Here is a 24929-nt window from a genome sequence, read left to right as displayed (position 1 = left end):
TCTAATAAAACAGAGTTAAGTTTCCAGTATGAATTATATGTTCTTGAGTAAGAAGATGGGCTATCGAAAGATAAAATTATAGATTTATGGTCAGACAATGGAGAAGGCAAGATTTCAACTCTATTGACAAAATTGGATAAAGAGTCCGATATTAACCAAAAATCAATTCTAGATCTAAGTGAACCAGAACTGTTAGACCAAGTAAACTGTAAAGCATGAGGATGTTTTTCTCTCCAAATGTCAATTAGGCCAAATCGGGAGATCAAACCACAAAGACCTGATGAACTATCAGACAGTCTAGGTGGTGATCTGTCCAAATTATTATTTATAGTTTGATTAAAGTCTCCACCCAAAAGAATGAGCAAATTAGGATATTAAAATACTCTAAATGTGTTTCTAATTAATTAAATAATTTGAGGTTATTTTTTGTGGAATTAAATCCATAAACGTTACCCAGAACAAAGAAAAGATCATTTAAAGTAACCAATAAAAAAAGAAAATGGCCTTCAGGATCAGATATTGTTTCTATTATCTTACCCCTAAACTTGTGCTTCAAAGTTAAAACACCTGCTGAAAAATTAGAACCAAATGAAGAAAATAACTCATCACCCCATTGTGATTTCCAAAACTTAAAATCACTAGAATTTGCATGTGACTTGTATAAAACAAAAATCAGTATTAAGCGATTTCGCATATAAAAAATTGCTTTACGTTTAACATCATTACGCAAACCTCTTGCATTAACTGAGCAAATAGAAAAATTTGGAAACATTGAACAATGACACCAGAACTGTATCAACAAGTGTGTCAGCCCATGAGATCCTATAAATAAAAATAAAAACCCTTGTAAACAAAAGATTGGGGTCTTTCAAGAAAAAAGCTAATTACAAAATATTAATAATAATAATAAACAACAGATAATACAAATAAAATAAAAAAATAAATACACAATCAATATAATAATCAAATTAATATATAAATCAATAAAAAAAAAGTTGTACCTCAAAGTACAATATACATTCTAATGACCGAATTAAGTTAGCATTTTCTAGGTATAAAATAAATAAATAAATAATAATAATAAAAAAGTCATTCTTAGACCAGTTTTTATACAATATATGACTTCTAACCGCAGCTGCAGTGACGCGCTGACTTTACTAATTAGCGATTGGCTCTTTTGCTCAGAAGGTGGGACTTCCTTCGATAGAGCGGCCATACTGAGCGTTGCATTTTTCCCCATTCAAAACTATACCAGTGACATGTCTTGGGTATTCTGTAGTCTTTGTACTAACTGACAGAGAGCTGGAACACTGCTCATAATAAATGAAACTCGCATGCACGACCAGAACAAGAAGGGTGGAAATGTTTAGGCAATGCAATCCATTAATTTACAATTTTATTAAATCTGTTGATGAAAAACAAGGACACAATTGTCGAAATTGGGAAGAACAGTCAGCGTGGCTGCGTGAGACACATCAGGAGCTTCCTGTGCAAAAATTCATCATCATAATCACTATTATTGCAAAAATGTTCAATAAAATTCATGACTGTCACATGAGCCCTCACAGAGCAGCACGAGTCAATGCCATGAAGGAAGTGACAACCGAATAAAAAACCAAAACAAAGGAAATAAAACATCTGAAAATAGACGAAACACAATCACCTTATTACGACTAAACTCTGTCACTGTCACAACATCAGAGAACTGCTTTTCTTTTTAAATGAATTTATTTATTATTTTTTATTTTTTTAATATTTCACCGTCTACTTTTATTGCGAAAATAGGCAACTGGACTAACTGTGTTAGGGCTAGGGTTATGATGATGATGATGTATTTCGAGCAGCGTGAGGCTACAGAAACAGCTGCAGCACATCTCCATGACGACCATCCACATGCACGTCACCATGACAACCGTCTCCTAACAGCAGTGTGTGTTTATCTTGAGCTCAAGCAGTTGCGAGTTTTTGGACAGTTTGCTGGATCTCTGTACATCGGTAAGTTTCCCTGAACAAAAAGTACGAACACAAGTGAAGCCTCATTAAACTAAAGCCCCGGAGCGAGACGCCCGTCCTGCCGGAGAAAGTGCAGAGGAGGAGTAAGCAAGCGCGTCGCACCGCTGGAGAATCAGGAATGTTGTCGTCGGAATCGAGAATCGAAGCTTCAAATAAAAACATTAAACCAGACGGGGAACAGCCAACGGCGCGAACGTCCATCCGTTTGCTCTCCACAAACCAAAGCGTCTCTTTGTCTTCTAGATTCATATTTCCCAGGGCAGTGTGTGTGTGTAAGAGAGAGAGAGAGAGAGAGAGAGATGAGGTTTGTAAACAGCTCCGTTGCAGAACCTGATTGGATGGTGGGGTGAAAGAGGCGGGGCTTCAGGGACTCAGGTGGGCTTCTTGACAGAAACATCAACTAGCAGTTTGTGTTGCTCACACAAAACACACAAGCTGCGTCAGTGATATTCGCAGTCATCGAGACGAATCAGAATATCATAGACTGATCGCTCACATAATATATTAATCTCTGTGTGAGTTTATAAATGCTTGTTTTACTAGGGCATTCACGAGAGTTTGGCTGAAGGCATAATGTGAAACGATCTCATGTTCTGTTTTCAGCCTGTAAAATGTGTCAGTTCTGTTGAGGAAGACGGTGAATGAAGCTTCGTCTCTCAGATGAGAGATGAAGACATCTCATTTCTCCCGTGTGTGTGTGTGTGTGCGCTGAAGCCCACCCTCGCCGCTGACAGCCTCCTCTCTCTGGTTCTTCCTCTCTAAAGACGGTGGGCTGCGGTTCAGGATGGGGCCGCAGGGGTTGATGAGTCTGAGGGACCAAAGTGCTACGAGTTCAGCCAGGGGTGGTTGAGGCATTCTGAGGCGGAGGCCCGTTTCTCCGGCACCATCTCCAGCATGGGCAGCAGGAAGTGTGTGAAGTGACCGGCGTCCTCAGCTAACCAGCCGTATTTCTCCACCAGCACGTCAAACAGAGACCAGGGCTTGAGCTTGGTGATGTGCCTCAGCTCACCTGCAGAGAGATGCCCAAGATCAGCTTTTGCTGCTGCACACTATTATTGCAAGACGGTATTATTGCACACTATTATTGGGCGGCCACACTATTACTGTAAGACACACCTACATTATTATTGCAAAACACACCCACACTATTACTGTAAGACACACCTACATTATTTTTATTGCAAGACCCGCCCACACTATTAATGCAATACCCATCCACACTATTAATGCAAGATCCGCCCACACTATTAATGCCAGAATTAAGATTTATTTATAATTGAATTGTGTCAGAGGGAGGCCCAGCGTCTTTGACTTTGAAAACCATAACCGGTTAGCCGTGTAGTTATTTTCAGTGCTGTTAGCTCATCGATAGCAGCGATTACAGTTTACTCTCCAATAATGGCGGGAGATTCTCACACATGCTCATTAGGCATTCATGTTACTGAACTAAAGAACAAAGTAAAGAGGGAGAATGAATCACATGGCATTGTGACTGGATGATATCAGTCATGTTTCTGTGTTTAAGTGATTGTGACAGATTTTGTGCCGATACTTGTGGTAAAAACGGCTCAAGCTATATATTTGAGTGATCTGCATTGGCCAATGTTGGAATTTCATATTGTATCTGGCAACAGAACGGAAGGAAAAAAGATCTCGGAGCAGAACCATTGACAAAGTGAATTACAAGCTCAGTGGGGTGGATGAAACGCTCCTGAACAGCAGAGCCGGAAGACTGTCAGCGTTACCTTTCTTTGAGAAGAACTCACAGCTGTATTTTCTGGCTGCGATGATCTTGTGGGGGATTTTTCCCAGTAACTCCATAATCAGAGCGATGTGGTCTGACCCCCGGACGGGGACACACACACACACACACACACACACACACACACACACACACACACACACACACACAACACAACACAACACAACACAACACGAGTTATTCATGCAGTGGTGCAGGAGGACGGACGCTCACACACACACACACACAGGTCTGAAACCAGCCCGATTCAGATCAGACACCTGCAGGACCGACCGTCATTAAAGGGGTCATGAAATGGAAAATCAAAATTCCCTTGATATTTGCACAAAGTGTTATTCTACAATAAAAACATGCAGCAAGTTTCATGCCAATGCAAACTGCACCTCTAAAAACTGAGCTTATCCTTCTAACAGATCAAACTATTAGAAATGTGTGACTGAAGTTTATTTTTAACCTCGTGCAAATTAACAAGAATGTTTTTGTTTGTTTTCTCAATATCTTGTACTGAAAGCTACAGCAGCGCCCAGTGTTTTGACGACTGCTGATGTTTCTGACAGTGGTGATGCCCAATGAAATGGAGAAAATGAGGATGAAAATAATATTTTTATATATATACTGAAAATTGGAGAAAAAAAACTGTGCCAACTGAACCTCCAGAATCCATAATGTAAAGAAGTAAAAATGCATTTCATGACCCCTCTAACATCAAGCCATAAAGCTGCAGTCTTGTGGTGTGTGTGTGTGTGTGTGCAGCAGCGCTCGCGTCCGTCCTCCCTCTGTCTCTAACACTACCTCTCCGGTTGAAGAATTCCCGGGAATATTTTCCAGAAAGAGCAAAGTGTCGAGGAATGCAGCCAAGAAGCTCTATGATGTGAGCTATATGATCTACGGGAGAGAGAGGAAGAGGAAGGGAAGAGGGAAGCGTGATGGGAAAATACGGATGAAGGGATCAGAAGGGAGAAAGCTGAAGTTTAGTATCAGCTAAAAACACACTAAACACAGATGTCAGAACGCTAACAGTTACGCTAAGCTATAAACGACATCTTGAGTGACAGCGAAGAACAGAATCAAGATTAACGGAGATCAGAGCGAATGACAGAAGTGGATGTGTTCAGAATGGCATATCAGCGCACTGCACACGTGTTGGTTTTAAACATGACGTCATCATATTGCATGTGTGGTTCAGAAAGTGTCTGAAAAAAAATATATAAAAAAACCGTGGCTCACCGGCTCTGTGTAACACTTGATTCTGATTGTTCTCTCAGTGCTACTTTCTCTTCTTCCACATAATATAAAATCATTCACACTTACATCAATATCTCATGTTCATTTACTGATTAATTCGTTACGTAGTTGTGTGATTAGTGGGATCATGTCCAGTCAGCTGGTCTTTCCTTCACATCAGGCTTGCTATTTAAGATAACGATTAATGGACTGTCCAGTAAATATTTTGCAATTTTAATCTAATTTAAAAAAATTAAATGAGTCAAGATATTGTTAAAAATCACACTGGTCACAGAATCAGAGATCCTCTTGTTAAAGGAGCATCACAGTGAGTCACGTGTGTCTCGTAAGCCTCTGATGCCACTGAATCCAGTCTTATATCAGTCAGTCCCTTTCACAGATTCCAGAGCAGTGAATGTGTAGTGATGTAAAATCAATCGTGATGTTGTCTGACTAAACCTAAGCCTAGTCACAACAAAGCTGCTTGTTTGTAGAAAACAAGAGTCATGGGAAACGTGTTGAAGACAGTGGCTTTAAAGTGTGCAGTTATGAGCACTATGTCATTCTGAGAATCCGACAGGAAGCGTAAAAGCGGACAGGCTGAGAGGTTACCTTCATCACGAGAGTAGTCTTCACCAGAGTGCGGCTCAAACAGATAGTCACCAGTGGCCAACTCAAATGCCTGCGGATGACAGACAGATTAAACTCAATCACAGACACAAAGGCAGTGTCGGCCGGTCAGATGCTCACCATGCAGGCCGTGCTCCATATATCAGCGGGTGTGCTGTATCCCGCTCCGATCAGCACCTCGATGGAGCGGTACTGCCGCGTCTGGATGTCCTCCGTAAAGTGTTTGTGCTGGAAGTGCATTGATTACACAGCTCACGTCCAACCTTACACAGGTATTTACAATAATATGGACAGTCCAAGTGTTTTGTAGGATGTCTTACCACCCAGCATGCATTGCCCAGATCAGCGATTTTGACTCTCAGAACGTCTGCGTTCCTCGGATCCAGGGGATTCACCAGCAGATCAGCCGCACTGACCCTCGCTGCAGAGAGACAGACAAACAGACGGACAGAGAGACAGATGGACAGACAAACAGACAGAGAGACAGATGGACAGAGAGACAGACAAACAGACAGAGAGACAGACAAATGGACAGAGACAGACAGATGGACAGACAAACAGACAGAAAGATGGACAGAGAGACAGACGGACAGACAGATGAACAGACAGAGAGACAGATGGACAGAGAGAGAGACAAATGGACAGAGAGAGAGAGAGAGAGAGACAGATGGACAGAGACAGACAGATGGACAGCCAAACAAAGAGACAGATGGACAGAGACAGACAGACAGATGGACAGAGAGACACAGATGGACAGACAGAGAGACAGATGGACAAACAAAGAGACCGATGGACAGACAAACAAGACAGAGAGAGAGAGAGAGAGAGAGAGAGAGAGAGATGGACAGACAAACAGACAGATGGACAGACAAACAGACAGAGAGACAAATGGACAGGGAGACAGACAAATGGACAGAGAGACAAGACAGAGAGACAGATGGACAGACAAACAGATGGAGAGACAGAGACAGACATAGAGACAAACAGAGAGACAGACAGAGAGACAGACAAACAGACGGAGAGACAGACGGATGGACAGAGAGAGAGAGAAGGACAGACAGAGAGACAGACAGATGGACAGACAAACAGATGGAGAGACAGACGGATGGACAGAGAGAGAGAAGGACAGATGGAGAGACAGACAGAGAGCTTATTAACCTGCTCACAGTAAACAGTAGTCATGTGTGCACATATGAAGTGCATGCGCATGTTTGACCTTTTGGCGTGTCTCCGGTGCTGGATGACGACACTGTTCGGCTGCGGTCAGTGTTGCCGCTGAGCGCCTGGGCCTCGTCATGCTCACAGTCATCCGGTTTGGGATCCAGAGGAAGCTCGGGAAAGCGTGGCGTGGTGCCACGGTGCCGCGCTCCGTTCATCAGTCCGGTTTCTCCATTGTGAAGCTCGTACGAGGCATCGGAAGCGTCGCGGTCGGTCGTGCTGATCTCCGACTCCACCAGAGGGCAGAGGAGAGGCGAGGACAGCGGCACGCTGGGCGACAGACGCTCCTGCGCACACATGATCACGTGACCGTTCGTTTTAGAGGCGTCATTGTGGTCCTTCCTGGAATGTTCCTGGCCTTCATCATCTGTCTCCTCCTCCTCCTCCTCCTCCTCGTCATATTCTTCATCTTCGTATTCATCCTCCTCCTCATCTTCTTGTCTCTCTATCGTCACTTTCGGTGGATCTGCTTCTTCCTCGTTCGGACACTCGTGTGTCTTCGGCTCGTCCTCGGTGCTCTGTGAGGGTGTGGCTTCCGTCTCCTCTTCCTCCTCTTTATCATCGTCTTCATTTTCATCCTGCTCTTCCTGTTCTTTTGAGTTTTCACACTCGTTCTCAGGAGCGTCCTGTCGTTCAGGTGGAGAGTGTGCGCACGCATTTGACTCTTCTTCAGTGGGAGTGGGACAGTCGGCGGTGGGAAGGACGTCACAGTCTTCCTCATTCTCCTCTATTTCCTGCTGATCCTGATCAGGCTCTGCACCTGAGAGACAGACACATTTCTATGAGGAAATATTTTAGACAGCCATCAACTCAATGATGTTGTCTTCATCATTGCAAAGAACTTCAAAAATAGAAAAAGAAAGCTGATGTTCTGTCAGTTCAGAGAGTTTCTGGGACCTTCTGAAAACACCATCACAACAAACCGTCTTATGAAATAAAGATAAAAAAGGTCAAATAGAGAACAGCTTGACAGCAAAATGAAGAGATCTTCTGAACAAACTAATAGAATATGATGCTTTTGCTCATAAGAGGAGATAAACCTCTCCGAAGAGTTACAAGAGAGATCTGATTCATCAACAAAAGACTCACTGGAGTCTAATGCAATCATAGAAAATCAGACCATCTTCAACTGGTTCAAAATGCAGCAGCTGGAGTCCTGACCAGAGAATCTGATCATATGATCATCTCCAGCAGTTTATCCATTAGAAACTAGTGCTATATAGTAACTGAGCGATCTTCAGTCACACTATTGTCCATCACACTCATTAAGCACTGCACATTTGGCTGTATAAAATGTCATCTTCAGGAAAAAAAAAGGAGAAATCCTTGGCCTACAATGTGAACAGAAAGCGTTACTTCAAACGCTGAACACTGGAGACAGAGCAGCATTAATGATCCTGCTTTAGGAACAAATGATCTAACATTTAAACAAGGGTTTGATAAGGAAGCTACAGAAACATACATGATCACTCACACAGGAGAAATTAGACGTTTCCCAAATGGAGATGTTTGGTCTAGGGAACCAGGATTTGTTTACATTCCTAAAACCAAGGGATTACTATATTAAAGACATCAGAATGACAACGATGCCATCCATTGCTATCATCTACACCTCTTTTTTTATTTATTTATTTTTTTTTACAAAAGATGACATCTGGACTGAACTCACATGTGTGGTTGGTGAGTCTAACGGGCCGCTCCTTCTCTCCCTCGGCCTCATCTGCATACTCATCATCCTCTTCATCTTCCTCGCTGTCCGCCAGAGCCAGGCTGGGACCGTGTGCGGCATCCGACGCTCCGCCGGCTCTCTGCTTCTCCGCCTCTCGCTCCAGAGCTTCGATCTCCAGCATGCGTCTCTCCAGCAGTTCCGCCTGCCGCTTCTGCTTCTTCTTCAGCTTCTTCTTTTTATTTTTGGAGATCTTCCCCACCTGCAGGAGGCATCAAACCGCAGGAGACAACTCAGACAAACACGCTGGAGGCTTTATGCACTCTGTCTCTCGTACTTCAGCAGATGAACGGCCGGTGGAGTCACTATCCAGCACAGCTACAACAGATCCTAAGTGCCGCTGGTCACTCTATAATAATAACACTGCGGATCACATGACGTGCTCTCTTAATTATCAAAATTCACTGTCTAATGTGGCTTGGTTCCGTTTTGTAAAAATTGCATTTCACATGTTTCTTAAAGCTCAACTAATGCGCATCACAAATATCTACAGATCAGAACTGTATGTTCTTGTATGTAATATGTACAAGCAAACTACATTTTGATGTGTTGAAGATGGCGGTCATTTGTCCGCTTTCTTCAGTAAAACAGATGCGTGTCTCTGTGTGAGAATTTTGGTTTCCTTCACTGACCTGTTTGAGTTGAGGAGCCGTGCTGACTGCGAACAAACAGAGAAACAGTCAGAACGTCACCAATCGCATTCATCATTCATGAATCAGAACGACAGAAAGCAGATATGAAATACTAGCGGATCCAGACGGCGGCGGTGCTCCGGCTTTCTGCCACTCGGTGGCCTCCACCGCCATCCTGCGCACGAAAGCCTCGTCCACACACATGAGGATGTTCTCCGGTTTGATGTCCGTGTGGATGATCTTACACTTACTGTGAAGGTAATCGAGGCCCTGCAGAACCTGCAGCCAAACCACAAACACAAGCGTTCCTCAAGTGAATCTAGTCCATACTGAACCACCGCTTCTTCAAGGAAATAAAATTATGATTTCACACTGAAAATACCAAACGTTGTATTCTGTGGTTAATCTGTGGTACCATAATCAACTAACCGGAGTTACTGTCTGACTGTCACTGTGTCCCAATACAGAGGCTGCATTTGAGAACCAAAGTCTGCTTATATGGCCTCCTATTGCATCCTTCCTTCCCAAGAATCATTGCAAGCCAATGATGGCAGGACTTTTTTTTTTTTTAGATAAAATGCTGGATTATACTTTTAAATACAAGTATTGTGTTTCAACTTATTCAGATATCTAAGGTTACTAAAAAAATACTTAAATGTTGACAACTTGCTTATGCGATTTTACAGATAGTACTTTATGTAAAAAAAGTAGAACTGAGCTGAACTGAACTGGATGATTCATCACCGTTTTCTCCAGAGCTTCTTTATTGATGAATTGAACTGATTCCATAATTGATGGACTTTACAGAGTTATTGAATTGAACTGAATCAACAATGAACTGATTTCAACTGACTGATTCAACTTCAAAGGTTTACTATTGTCTTTTTAGAGCTGCAGTTTGCATCACTGAATCACTCATTTCTTGTTTATCACTGTAAAGCTGCTTTGAAACAACCTGGACTGTATAAAGTGCAACAGAAATAAAGGTGACTTGACTTGACTAATTAAATGGACCATGGTGAACATATTCAGACAGGCTGTGAAGCCTGTTTTGTTTTCAGACAGTTGAATATCACTTTTAAAACAGTCCAGTACAAACGTTCCTGCCGCTCATCAACCGCAGCTGTCACAGTTGCTGGCGACAAGAGCAATCCTCTGTAGGCTAGACCGTCCCATTCAAGGACGCTCAGATCGACCTCTGTGACCTTCGCAGGATGCAACCTCTGAAGTGGGACGCGGCTAACAGGACATTCTGTCAGTCATTTGTGTTCCGTTTCTTGTAGCTCCGCCCCCAGTTAATCTCATTGGCTCAAAGCATCTCCAGGCAGCTGAATATGAAACATCGAATAGATGCTGACGCTGTTGTTTCATGAAGTGCTTCACTTCCACTGGATGCTGGAGACCTGTGTTTATGTGCATGGCTCAGTTAGGATTCGGGAAGTGTGTGTGATTACCTGTCTAATGATGCTCTTGACGCAGGGTAACGGCAAACCCTGATAATTTGACTTGATGATCCACTTGAGCAAATGATGACCAAGAACTTCAAACACCATGCACACGTCTGAGAACCAGAGTTAAAGAAAACCACTGACTCACACACGCATGCACGCACACGCACACGCACACGCACACACATACACACACACACACACACACACACTCACTCACTCACTCACTCTCACACACACACACACACACACACAGACACACACATACACTCGCACGCGCACACACACTCGCACACACACTCACACACACATAAACACACACACACGTTGTGTTTCCATGTTTTATGGGGACTCTCCATAGGCGTAATGGTTTTTATACTGTACAAACTGTATGTGCTATTGCCCTACACCAACCCTACCCCTAAACCTACCCCTTACAGGAAACTTTGTGCATTTTTACTTTCTCAAAAAAACTCATTCTGTATGATATATAAGTTTGTTTCCTCATGGGGACCTCAAAAATGTCCCCACAAGGTCAAAATTTACTAGTATTACTATCCTTGTGGGGACATTTGGTCCTCATAACGTGATAAATACCAGGTACACACACACATACACACACACAGACACACACACACACACGCACATGCAGGCTGTGAGGATACGAATTCCATTCACCCCTGAGATCTTGAAGTCGTCTATGAGTTGAACAACCATGTCCTTATTAGGATCATCAGGATCAGTCTCACGCACCTGAGAGACAGCGAGAGAGAGAGACAAGTGTGTGTACAACTGCGTCTGAAAGCGGAGAATCACTGCATGAATCGCTATTTTGTTCAACATGTATAATTGCGATTATATTTGACATTTGAGGACTTTTCTATTTAGTCAGAATTATTGCACTTCCACGTAAGCACAGATCAAGACCACATCTACTCGTATGCATGGTTTAATTGACCTCATCCAATTTCCTGATTTATTACTTTTTATTTATTATCATTACGATTTAGCTCATCATATAAATAAACAGTCTCTACATTATGAAGTCTGGTAAAAGCTTGTCTCAAAAGCTAAACCTGTGAAATTCCTAATATTAACTTCAATTTCCAAATTATGTTAATGTTTTCCTAAAGACAAAAAGGCCACAGAGGCCATGTATGTGCATCTATTCTGTGACCGCAAAAGCAACCATGGTTGCCAGATTGGGGAGATTAACTAACACTCTGGGCTATTAAAAAGAAAAGCTCTGATTGGCTGATTAAATCTCTTGATATTTGGCAACTGCAAGCATCAACACTCATGGAGGCTTTTTACCAATGCAAATGTCAAATGGAAAAAACTATCTGAATAAATAACCAGTGGGCAAATATTGCAGATGGAAAAATTTAATTAATCAACAGAATCAATAATCAGGATCATGATTAAAATGTGATTTGCAGGCAGCATATGGATGTGGGAAGGCAACAAGACCTGTCTAAATCCAGTGATTGCATCACATCACATTGTTTTGAAGGCAGCACTGATGTGTCCTTCACTGCCTGTGATTTCCCACAATCCTGTTCATTCGATTTCATGACAGCTGAGCTAAAAAATGCCATCTGAAAGTTTGACTTGGAGGTTACTTTGTATGTAAATGTATGATTTTGACCAAATGTTTCCACTTTTCATTTTATTTCTAGAGAGAAATTAGTATTGTAGTCATTAAATATTGGCTCAGTTATCACCGAAGCTCTCTGTTTTGTTAAAGACCATTAGACGGTTGTGAAATCAGTTTCGTAAGGCACTTTCATGCTGCTTGCAAAGTCGCTGTCTGATAGCGCAGCGAAGAAACTGAGCTTTCAGACGCTGCCTGTATATAAAGGCATCAGCTGTGTTTGTGTGCCAGTGACTGTGAAACGGCATTAAAGGCACAAGAGCGGAAATAGTCTGTAATTCTATGTGTCAGAGACATGGTGTACAATTAAGTGAAATCACAAATATTTTTAACAAGAACCCCTGATGAACAATGTGTGTGTGAGATACTCACACATCTGAGTAATTTAATTTCATCCAGTGCCGTCTCTGTGTAGTGCTGTGCACTCTTTACGACCTTCATCGCAACAAAACGCTTCGCTCTGTTAACAGACACAAACACACAGGTTATACTCACACCGAGTAACACACACACACACACACACACTGCCTGCACTGGTGACGCAGTCACTCACTGAATATCCCAGCACAGCCAGACGGTGGAGAAGTGACCCCAACCCAGCTTGCGGATGACATGGTATCTGCCGTTAAACAGGTCGCCAATCTTCACGGGATGGTAACCTCCTGCAGCACGAGAGAAACACGATACAGTCTACTGATGGTACTTGTAGAAACAGGAGAATCCGGCTAATGTTTCCTTCAGCTCAACTGTACGGCTGGTGTCCTCAGAAGAGCACTCACGTTTATTAAAGTCTGTTTTAACACTTGATTCCATTGAGTTTGATTCCACAGTTTCTTTCACGTTGTTGTTTTTTTCTTGTATATTTTACTGTGGTATGTTTGTGTCATTGATGTGAATATAGCCAAGAGTACTACTGGCATAACTAGATTTCCACTCAAGAGGAGAAGACCAAACTACTACTGAGAACTGTTTCTGCTATTAAAACTACAAGAATTAACATTTCACTTTCAGTGATGACAGAAAAATGACTTGAGGCTGGAAACTCATGCACCTATGAAGAACGAGGCATAAATCAGGTCAGTGTCAGTCCAGCTTTTACTCAACATGGAAGCTCTCCTGACAGACAGATGCGGTACCTTTGCAGTAGTCGGCTGGATCCTCCTGCTCTTCATCATCAGAGCCCAGAATCTCCTCCTCTGGCTCCGGCGGGGCCACAGGCTCGGGAGGGGGGGGCGGAGGAGGGGGAGGAGGAGGAGGAGGTGGAGGAGGGGACGGAACCTTCTGTGTGTCGGGCCTACAAACACACACACAGACACATATCCATTTACTGTGTGTGAAGGCCTGAGTTTATGAAACACACACATACACACAGCGGTCTGCCACCGTCTCAGAAAACACCTTCAACCTGTTGCCATAGAAACTAGAGACAAGAATCTAGAATCCAGCTTGACATCAGATTCATTTTACGAGAATAAAATACATGCAGACACACACAAACGTTCACTCAGCTAAATGGGGACATTCCACAAGCTTCTACTGTTTTTATATTCAACAAATTATAAATACTATAGACTAACGCTAACTCACACCAAATACTGAATATATATATATACAGTGGTGTGAAAAAGTGTTGGCCCCCTTCCTGATTTCTTATTTTTTTGCATGTTTGTCACACTTTAATGTTTCAGATCATCAAACTAATTTAAATATTAGTCAAAGATTACACAAGTAAACACAACAGGCAGTTTTTAAATGAAGATTTTTATTATTAAAACAAAATCCAAAACTACATGGTCCTACATGGTATTTGCCCCCCTGTTAAAACTGTGGTTTCCATCTCTCCACTCTCTGAGGCAGAAGTATCTAAACTCATCTTTTCTAATCATCCTACTACTTGTCCGCTTGATCCTATTCCATCTCATCTCCTTCAAGCTAGGGCTGGGCGATATAGCTAAAAAAAATTATCAATGATATAATGTTTCATATCGTTTGGTATCAATAATTATTGACATTTTTTATAACCTTTTTTTAAAACAGAGCAATATAATTTTTTTTTTAATTCAACCACTGTATTTTTAATTACCCAATTTAAGACAAACATCATGGTTTTGGTTTTAACCTAACCAATAACTTAAAAATAAATTTCTCGAATATTTTGAATGAATAACGCAGCAGGGGCGCATCTTGTGGGTTCAACTGGATAGACTAACAAAAACAAGAAAGTATGACAAAGACACTTACATCATCATCACCGCATCTTGTGTGCCTCTGATGAGGCTCCCTCACCGACGCACACCTAACATTCAATTGCACCGTTTTTGCATTCAAATGCAAATATTTATTTTAAATTCGACTAATATTCATTTTTTAATTCACAATCTCCTCATCACAGGCAAACACAGCACTCAGCATGTGGTCGTGTTTACTGTCTGCTTGTCACTCATAGCACACGCCTATATCATGCGCTATATCGAAAAACATTTTCTATCGTTATTGATGAACGTGTACTGTCAAAAAATACCGATACCGTTTTATCTCCCAGACCTACTTCAAGCCATTTCTCCTGCCGTTGTACCTGCACTCACGCACATCATTAACACATCCCTTCACACTGGTGTTTTTCCCTCAGCATTTAGACAGGCTCGTATAACCCCACTTAAGAAACCCACTCTTAACCCAACTCTTTTAGAGAACTACAGACCGCTTCCCCTTCTACCTTTCATTGCAAAAACACTTGAACGAGTTGTGTTCAACCAAGTCTCAGCCTTTCTCACTCAGAACAACCTCCTGGACAACAACTAGTCTGGTTTCAGAAGTGGACATTCGACAGAGACTGCCTTGCTCTCAGTTGTTGAAGCCCTAAGACTGGCAAGAGCGGCTTCCAAATCTTCAATACTTATCTTGCTGGATCTGTCCACTGCTTTTGACACGGTTAATCCTATTGGCAAAAGCATCTCAGGAACCACACGCCAGTGGTTTGAGTCTTATCTCTCAGAAAGGTCCTTCAAGATATATTGGAGAGGTGAGGTGTCCAAGTCGCAACATCTAGCTACTGGGGTGCCTCAGAGCTCAGCTCTTGGACCACTTCTCTTCTCTGTCTACATGGCATCACTAGCTTCTGTCATTCAGAAACATGGCTTTTCATATCACTGCTATGCTGATGACACTCAACTCTACCTCTCATTCCATCCTGATGATCCGACAATAGCTGCTCGCATCTCAGCATGTCTAACAGACATTTCTTGTTGGATGACGGACCATCACCTTCAACTCAACCTGGCTAAGACAGAACTGCTTGTGGTTTCAACAAACCCATCACTTTATCAAAATGTCCCCATCCAGTTAGACTAATCAACCATAACTCCTTCAAAAACAGCTAGAAACCTTAGAGTTGCGATTGATGATTAGCTGACTTTCTCAGACCACATTGCTAAAACTGCCCGGTCCTGCAGATTTGCAACATTAGGAAGATCAGGCCTTTTCTTTCAGAACAAGCTCTTGTTCTGTCCAGGCTGGACTATTGCAATGCTCTCTTGGCAGGTCTTCCAGCCAGTTCTATCAAACCTCTACAATTAATCCAAAATGCTGCTGCAAGATTAATCTTTAATGAGCCGAAAAGAATGCACGTCACACCTCTGTTTATCAATCTGCACTGGCTACCAGTAGCTGCTCGCATTAAATTCAAGGCATTAATGTTTGCCTACAAAACCACCACTGGCTCTGCACCCCTTTACCTAAATTCATTATTTCAGACTTATGTGCCAGCTTGTGTTCTGCAAGTGAACAGCGCTTTATTGTGCCATCTCAAAGAAGCACAAAATCACTTTTTCACTAACTGTTCCCTCCTGGTGGAATGGCCCAACTCAAGCCGAGCAGCTGAGTCCTTAACCATCTTCAAGAAATGACTAAAAACACATCTGTTCCACCTTTATTTGACCCTCTAAATCTAGCACTTTCTATTCTAATTCTATTCTTTAAAAAAACTTCCCCTTTTTAGACTTGCACTCTGTTTATTTACTAACTGCTTGTTTTCTTTAAAAAAAACTAACACTAGCTTGCTCTATTCTTTTTCTATTCTATCTGTTTTCTTTTTATTTATTATATGATTTAAAAAGACCTTGCTGCATTAAGCTCACTGAGACTTGTTATAGCACTTGCATATCTTTGCTCTCTTGTTGAGTTTGATTGCTTCCATTGTCCTCATTTGTAATTCACTTTGAATAAAAGCGTCTGCTAAATGTCTAAATGTAAATGTAATGTAAATATATATACATATATATATGTACATTTTCCAAACAAGGACATACCAGTTGTCCACAAATGGAAGTTTTGTCAGATTTAACTCATTCCTGTGAAATAATCTAGTTCAGTATCTCCATTCACACCCCTCAATCCCATCACATTCACAGACTGGCGTGACATTCTGACCGGCGTGTGCCGAGTCAACAAACAGAGACGAAATGAGACTGTGTTAGAGACGTTTATAATTCAAAAACTTCAACAGGCTGTTTTTATTACTCTACCTTTAAGACCTCAGTATGCAGAGTTGTCATGTATCTGCGCTGTTTTGATTGGCTGAGATGAGTTAGGGTTAGATCTCATTGCCTAGCTGAAGTCTCACCATGGCTGTCTGGTATAGGAACCGATCACACACACACAAACACACACACTCTCTCTTTACCTGCGTTTGGCTCGATGCCGTAATCGCAGTGCACTGAGCGCTAAACCAAACGTCCTGCTGGAATGAGAGTGACTGTGATCCATAATAATGGAGGGATGTTTGCTCTTCTGCTTCCTGAACAGTCTGTCTCTCCCTCTCTGTCTTTGAGAAGAGTTCAGGGAACGAGAGCGACGCCAGGAATCTCATGACCAATTCACACGCAGTCCAGAACTCACACTCACACACAACAAATCTTCTTCTCATTTCAGCAGTTCCACGTGTGTCAGTGGATGTTTTTCAGTGGCAGACGCTGATGTCTACAGAGCAGAGATGTCAATATAATGCTGATATAAATGACACTAAAGCAACTCGAGCGTTACAGTGATTCAGACGCCTGAATGCTTCTATGAAACAGCAGCAACAGCAGTAATGTTCACTGAAGAGTTAGGCCTACATTTATCAGAATAAAGCATTCTTCTTCATTATATATTTCAATAAACAAGAAGGCAGTATAAAACTAACCGTAACCCTTCAGGTGTATCGATGCACCTGCAGAAAGAGGCACTGTAAAACACACACTAACACACAGACTGACACACACACACATGCAGAGCGACGCACAGTGACATCGGCACTCCTGCTTGACCAATCAGAGTCCAGGACCATGTAAAATACCATTTAATAACTACAAACATCTATTCCATCTATATTTACCACTACTAGTTAATTATTATTCATAATCACTAAAACAGACACACTTCTGTTAATCAGCCAGACAGACGCAGATTACAGCAACGCCACTAACCACCAATGACTAGTACTCTACAGCTGAAATAAGAACATTTGTCAGGTTATTTACTGGTTTACTGGTTCAGTCCATCTCAAGCGGTCCAAAATCTGTTTGGTTACCTGACCATTTGTTATTTGAATGAGTACCTCTACGTATTGGTAATGCAAAAAAATAATAATAATAATAAAACAATAAAAAAAAATAAAAAAAATAAAATATACTTGGTTTCACCAAAGCAGCCATCTCTGTGCCATAGCACACAATACATTCAGGTTAAAGAGGTCTTTACAGAAACTTCATATATGTTTTATAAGTATATTATACACAGATTCTGTTGTGTTGACAGAGCAACGAAAATCCTACAGTTCTGAGACATGAGGGCGAGTGAATGACGACAAAAAGAACACTTTTCTGTGAACAATCACACACACACACACACACACACACACAGACACACACACACAAACACACACACACACACACACACACGTTTGTTTTTGTGAAAAGTGGGGACATCCCATAGGCGTAATGGTTTTTATACTGTACAAACTGTATGTGCTATTGCCCTACACCAACCCTACCCCTAAACCTACCCCTTATAGGAAACTTTGTGCTATTTCAGATTTTCAATACACTCCATTCTGTGTGATTTATAAGCGTTTTGAAAAGAGGGGACATGGGGTAATGTCCTGAAAAGTCACCTTCTCCTTGTAATACCTATGTCATACTTTTGTCATTATACAAATTTATGTCCTCATTTGTCACAAAAACGCGTACACACACACAGACACCACACACACACACACACACACACTGACACAGACACACACAGACACAGTGTGAAAATCTGTTGATTTTGCCGTTTATCTAAGGTGATTTTGGAAGTTTTTTTTCAACATTTGTTTCTTATTTAATTGGTTCCACATTGTTTGCTGAATTTTACTTTATTTAAACTTTCTATCATTTATTTATTTTATTTGACACCAAGGTGTGCCTTCAAGCTTTCTTACTCGTTTTGCTAATAAACGTTCTATGTTTCTTATTTATTTGGTTATATATTATATATGTTTACTTAGCTTATTCACACACACACACACACACACTGACACAGACACACACAGACACAGTGTGAAAATCTGTTGATTTTGCCGTTTATCTAAGGTGATTTTGGAAGTTTTTTTAAAAACATTTGTTTCTTATTTAATTGGTTCCACATTGTTTGCTGAATTTTACTTTATTTAAACTTTCTATCATTTATTTATTTTATTTGACACCAAGGTGTGCCTTCAAGCTTTCTTACTCGTTTTGCTAATAAACGTTCTATGTTTCTTATTTATTTGGTTATATATTATATATGTTTACTTAGCTTATTTCCAGTTTTGTATGCTTTATATAAAGTTTATGTAAGTTATTTGTTATTTTATATTAGGCATAGCCTGCCCTATAGCATGGTGTATTTGTATTTGTTTTGTTAATAAAAGTTATATGTTTTATATATAGGCTAAAGTGAGTTTGACTTTGTATTTTGTTGTTGCATTCAAGCAATTGACGCTGAACTGCCGCTAATTCAAAAGTGAAAGTAAAATGTGCACGCCGCTTTTACAAGCTATTTAAAAGCGAAGGAAAGCAAGGAAAAGAGGGAACGCCCCGCCCTCACGGTGATACCAGTATTGTCACACGTCGATTAACCGGTGGGAAAATTTCCTCAACGTCACAACCCTAACACACACTCACACTCACACACTCACACTCACACTCTCACACTCTCAAACTCACTCTCACACTCACACACTCACACACTCACATACTCACACTCACACACTCACACTCACACACTCACACACACACTCTCACACACACACACTCTCACACTCACACACTCACACTCACACACTCACACTCTCACACACACACTCTCACTCTCACACTCACACTCTCACACACACACACTCTCACTCTCACTCTCACACTCACTCTCACTCTCACACTCACGCTCACACTCACACTCTCACTCTCACACTCACACACACACTCTCACACTCTCACACACACACACTCACACTCACACACACACACTCTCACACTCACACTCACACTCACACTCTCACACTCACGTCAGGATGGCCTTCGTGAGCTGGTGTCATTTCCACTAACAGGATCACATGACAGCTGTGGGTAGATTCAGAAGACTGATGACTCTCATATTGTCATGCTTCACACTGGCCTACAAAACCTCACAGTCACACTAGTGATCTTGTGATCACTCTGGAGATTTACAGTCAACACAAGCGTTTGCGAAGGTGCGTTTCTGAAATCATCTCAGATATTGTTGGGTAATTTAGTGTAGATGCTAGGCTGGACTGGGCCGTGCTAATGCTGTGCTAATCGTCAGACCTGATGGCGTCTCCAACACTGACCTGATCTCATTACACTGTTAGCGTTACGTTAACATTTCGCTTGGCATAAACTTTGGATCTCTGCTGCCTGCCAGTGGTCTGTCACAGTCTGTTCGCTGACCGTCTGGTGTGACTTCAACACGCTCTGGTCAGACCGGCTAACATAAACACGACAACGGCATGTTTACAGCATGCTAGGAGTGATCCTGAGGAGGATCTAGTCGCACGTGTGCGAGCTTCATGACATTCATTCTTGGAAAGATACTTGACTGATTTAAATGAGACATACTAGAAACTAAACTAGAGATCCCACTGATCAGATCTGGCACACAGAAGTTTATGATGTCTTTAAGATGGTTCTGTCTAAGCGCTGGGTCTAGTCTGCTAGTCAGCAGGTCTGAGCGGTTCACAAAATAACACAAACATCCCAGCTCCTCTCTGCCCTGCATATGTTGTTGTTTATGACCCACATCTTTTGATTGGCCTGCTAACTAGAACAGCCTGCTACTCAGATCAGTCAGTTTCCATAACCAGCTGGTTTTAGTGAGGTAGTTTTGGAGAAGCATTTGTCCTTGATTTTGTCTTCATATCACATCTGGGTCACATGATCAGAGCTGGATTTTGTAGAGGCTCACGTGACCTGCCTCTGGAGACCTTCACAAGTTCAAGATTCACATCCTAACATCTTTAGAACAATGTGTCCAGCCTCATTTTAGGCAAGACAAACAAGAGCTCTTTCCTGACACTTTGACCTTTACTGTATCCGTCCATTAGGGTCTGTCCATCCATCATCTGTCCATACAGCACATGTCATAACTCACTCATGCGCACACAGCTTCTGAAATGTATTCAGGGCACATCCAGCAGTTCGACATTCATGTTCTCACTCGTTCAGCCTCAGCGAGCCCCGTGTCTGCGTCACGTGACGTGCGTCAATGTGGGTGTTTATGCGCTTTCACATCATCTGACACGCATGTCAATTTGGATCTGTGAACTGCGTTAAAGAAACGACTCCAGCAGAATCACCATATGAACCCTTTCTGTGTTTCTGTGATCTGCTTCTGATGCCCCAAATAACGGTGGTGTGACGACACACGCCGCAATATATGCAGCGTTGATGCTGCACAAAAGAAAACAGTCGGGCTGCTGTATCAGACAGTGTTTGTGAAGCTGCGTGTGCTTCAGCATCTGATGCGCAGCACTGTCTGTGTGTGTGTACAGCATGACATGTATTACAGCGTTTCTCTGTGTTTGCGTTTTTATCAGGCCCACACACACACACACACAACAGACGCGATATGTACACAGACAGACAGAGAGAGAGACAGATGAGGATGAAATGAGGACAGCAGGACGGACAGACAGGTAGATGAAGAGGCGAGAGTGTGATGATGATGATGATGATGTTACCTTTCTGGGGAAGAGGATTTTTCTGAGTTGACGGACATGGGCAAGCCGCTCGCTCCCGAGAGAACAACGGAGCCGTACCAAGGAGGAATAAAACTCTCACTCTCTCTCTCTCTCTCTCTCTCTCCGGAGCGTTCTGCTGGCCGCGAGGGGAGGGGGCGCTCTTCCTCCTCCTCCTCCTCCTCTGTTCTCCTCTTCCTTACAGGAAAATAAAGGATTGAGGACACACGCTCCGGGACGGGGGTGCGGCGAGCGGCGGACGCGAGGAAGGTCTCAGCACCGCCGCCCTGCCGGCTGTAGCAGCTCGCTCGCACTCGTCCTCCGCTGCCGTCGTTTCCTGAATGACGCTGAGAAAGTGCGAGGCTCCCACACGCTGTCTGTCTCTGTCTCTCCGTCTTCTGCAGCGCTGCACAATAACAGATCTGTGCGCGCAGAGGGCCGCTCCACTGCTCACGCGGGCGGGGGGATCTGTGCTGCTGCGGGTGGAAACATGAGCCGTCTCTCTCTGTGTGCGTCTCTCTGCTCCCCTCCGCAGTTCAGCGCTCCGTCCGTCTCGTTACGACATCCTGTATCTCAGGGCAACGCGCTCTCTCTCTCTCTCCCCTCATTTTACAGCTGCTGTCTTTTTCAAGCTGCTGCTGCTGCTGGTTTCCTTTCAACACTCTCTGCTCTCGTCCTCCGTCTGTCTGTCTCTGTTTTACAGCAGATGGGTTGAGTCTCCATAAGCAAGCACAGAGAGACAGACAGACATATTAAAGGAGAGCCTCCAGTGACCTGTCTGTCTGTCTGTCTTTCTCTCTCTCCAGTGTCTTCAGAAGAATCGCTGAAGAGAAGAACAAACTGCTCATCGACACAAAGCGTTCCAGCAGATGTGTGGTGCGGCTCTGGTGTTAATGAGGTGAAAAAGAAATGCATACTGAAATGATTTTAACATACATGAATGTAACTGTATTTACAGCACCAAACCGCAATCGGTATTGTTAAAAGCGCTATATAAATAAAGGTGACTTGACTTGACATACTCACACGCTCTCACACGCACACACACTCACACACACACACACATACTCACACTCTCTCACACACACACACTCTCTCACACACACACACACACACACACACTCTCACTCTCACACACACACACACACACACACACTCTCTCTCACTCTCTCTCACACACACACACACACACACTCTCTCTCTCTCTCACACACATACACACACACACACACACACTCTCTCTCTCTCACACACACACACTCTCACACATACACACACCGGTACGGTCTTTGTCAGGTGACCTCAAACTCACGAGAATCGAAGTGCATTTTGGGTATCGCCGCCATTTGTAAGGTATCAAAGCTGAGGTGTTCTGTAGTTGGAGAATTGTCTTTTTCATTTTTTTTTAAATCGTACGTTCCTGTTGTGTTAAAGTCGCCAATAGTGAATAGTGAAAACTCACCACGAAGAAAGATATTTTAGGTGTCACACTTGAAAAAAAGACTAAACAACAAGAGGCGTCGCCACATCAGATGGCCTGGGTTGCAGCGGTGATATGCACAATCATCATATTTGCCAACATATCTCCGGTTATGTTCATTTACCCTCTACATTTTCATAAAGGTAAGAGATTTTTTTAGATGTGCTTATTTTCTGAAGTAGCCAACATTATATTCACATGTTATTTAGGGTCAATGCTATTAAACACAATCAGGGAGCAGGTGAGCAGAAACGGGTCATATACCATGAAATGTCTTGCAATTGTTTTATGCATAGGTGTAAAGAGTTATTTTATTTCACTAACGTTACTGAAATTAAATATTGTTTTGGGGGGTTTGTACTTAACTTAAGTGTAATTTAAACTAAATACTAAAAATACATTTCTAATGTTTCTCATTTTTATTTCTTACCATTTTAAAAAGTACTGACTACATTTTTGTACATTTTCATTTCATATAGTTAGGCTAGGTGTGACTAAACAGTAAGTGGGAGCAGTTGCAGCCAGCTGAGACGATGAGCCACCAGGCTGGAGGAGATGGTCGGCTTCACACCACACCACTCAGTGTCACTAACTGAATGTAACTTACTTGTGTGTGCGCAGAAGAAAACTGGCTGCTGTGGTGTAAACTCAGGATGTCTGATAGTTTTTCAGTGATCTTAAAGTAAAGCATTATACAGGTATGCCAAACTTGGGGACCTTTATTACATGGGTTCTCAACTCTGGCCCTTGAGGTCCACTTTACTGCAGAGTTGAGATCCGATCCTAATAAAATACACCTGCACAGGCTAACCAAGATCTTCACGATTACTAGAAAGTTACAGGCAGGTGAGTTTGATTGAGGTTGGAGCTAAATTCTATAGGAAGTGGACTCTGAGGGCTAGAGTTGAGAATCCCTGCCATGAAGGTTTTTATTGCCTTATGCTGCTTTTCATGTCAGAAATAAGAAAATTTCTCACTTCATTTTAAATACTTGTTAACCTTATGCACCTCAGATTGGATCTGCCTGCACAAACACTGTTTTAGACAACTTTGCCAGGCACAAAATTATGCCTCACTAGTTTGTGTAGTCCTTTGGACACAGAATAGCAATGATAGACTGTTTTGAGATTTCCACAGAGAAACCATTCAGTGTGAAAGTGTGTGTCAAAATGTCTTCTACCTACAAGCACTATTTAGTATTTGACAGATCGTCTAGCACTTCTAAGAATCCATGCAGAAAGGGTCATCAGAAATGTTTGGCAGAAGCATCAAATCATATTATTATTATTAATTTATTCAGCTTTCTTTGTAGTACTTGCACTGTGTCCACTTAAGAAAACTGTTGATGATTCATCATGTTTGTCACATCTTCTGTTATGCAGTTTGAAACACAGTGTTGCATTAATAATAAAGTATGTATAATGCCATTTTCATAAATGTGTTTTTGATTGTCTCCTTGTCATTAGTACTTATCAGTACTTGTTATCAGCCAAATTAAGTACAAACATTGTGAACAAACAGGGTAAGGTTTAATGGTAGAGACTCACATGATGTAATTACTTACAATTGTGAAAATTATGTGTGCAAATCAATGGTAGACAAAAACAGAACATATAAGTGTATAAATAAATAAAATACGTTTTTATGCTGTAAACAAAATAATCATATATCCAACGAGGTTGGAAGCAGCGATGCCGGTGGTGCTCAACTTTTTGCGTCAGGTAACATTAGTGTGGATCCGTGTTAATTGTTAATCATCATCAGTGACCAATTACATAATTACATACGGTTCTTAAAAAAATTGCTGAGATTATCTCGGTACCGTATCTACATGATTTGCCTCTGTTTCTCCAGTATGACGATTTAATCGGTCTTTACTGCACGGCTCT

The 24929-nt window shown here is 42.1% G+C and overlaps 1 protein-coding gene across 4 annotated transcripts; it reads right to left on the bottom strand.

Moving 5' to 3' along the window:
• Window positions 1-1714: 1714 nt before the first annotated feature.
• LOC107552422 (SRSF protein kinase 2-like) lies at window positions 1715-22091 on the bottom strand. Of its 4 annotated transcripts, XM_016234292.1 has the most exons (16): window positions 21564-22091; window positions 13444-13601; window positions 12861-12969; window positions 12680-12767; window positions 11319-11406; window positions 10660-10766; window positions 9319-9484; window positions 9206-9231; window positions 8517-8775; window positions 6846-7607; window positions 5950-6050; window positions 5750-5857; window positions 5612-5681; window positions 4568-4660; window positions 3759-3851; window positions 1715-3022 (listed from the first exon to the last, which is right to left on the bottom strand). In XM_016234292.1, exons 1-16 carry the CDS (start codon window positions 21599-21601, stop codon window positions 2838-2840), a joined length of 2451 nt encoding a protein of 816 aa, XP_016089778.1. In that variant the 5' UTR covers window positions 21602-22091; the 3' UTR covers window positions 1715-2837. The 4 variants fall into 4 exon arrangements, with proteins under 4 accessions (XP_016089778.1, XP_016089775.1, XP_016089776.1 ...); XM_016234289.1 differs by lacking the exon at window positions 3759-3851 and having other exon boundaries at window positions 21564-21833; XM_016234290.1 differs by lacking the exon at window positions 4568-4660 and having other exon boundaries at window positions 21564-21833.
• Window positions 22092-24929: the final 2838 nt, after the last annotated feature.

Source organism: Sinocyclocheilus grahami, unplaced genomic scaffold, assembly GCF_001515645.1.
Source record: "Sinocyclocheilus grahami isolate Dianchi unplaced genomic scaffold, SAMN03320097.WGS_v1.1 scaffold450.1, whole genome shotgun sequence".
In the NCBI taxonomy this organism is placed as follows: domain Eukaryota; kingdom Metazoa; phylum Chordata; class Actinopteri; order Cypriniformes; family Cyprinidae; genus Sinocyclocheilus; species Sinocyclocheilus grahami.
This window is presented reverse-complemented; position numbering and strand designations above follow the sequence as displayed.

Coding starts and splice junctions, on each gene's coding strand:
- LOC107552422 (XM_016234292.1), bottom strand. CDS start 21,601: ATGTCCGTCAACTCAGAAAAATCCTCTTCCCCAGAAAG. Junction 11,407..12,679: donor AAATTAAATTACTCAGATGT/GTGAGTATCTCA, acceptor GCTGTCTCTCAG/GTGCGTGAGACTGATCCTGA. Junction 10,767..11,318: donor CTCAGGGGTGAATGGAATTC/GTATCCTCACAG, acceptor TCTGGTTCTCAG/ACGTGTGCATGGTGTTTGAA.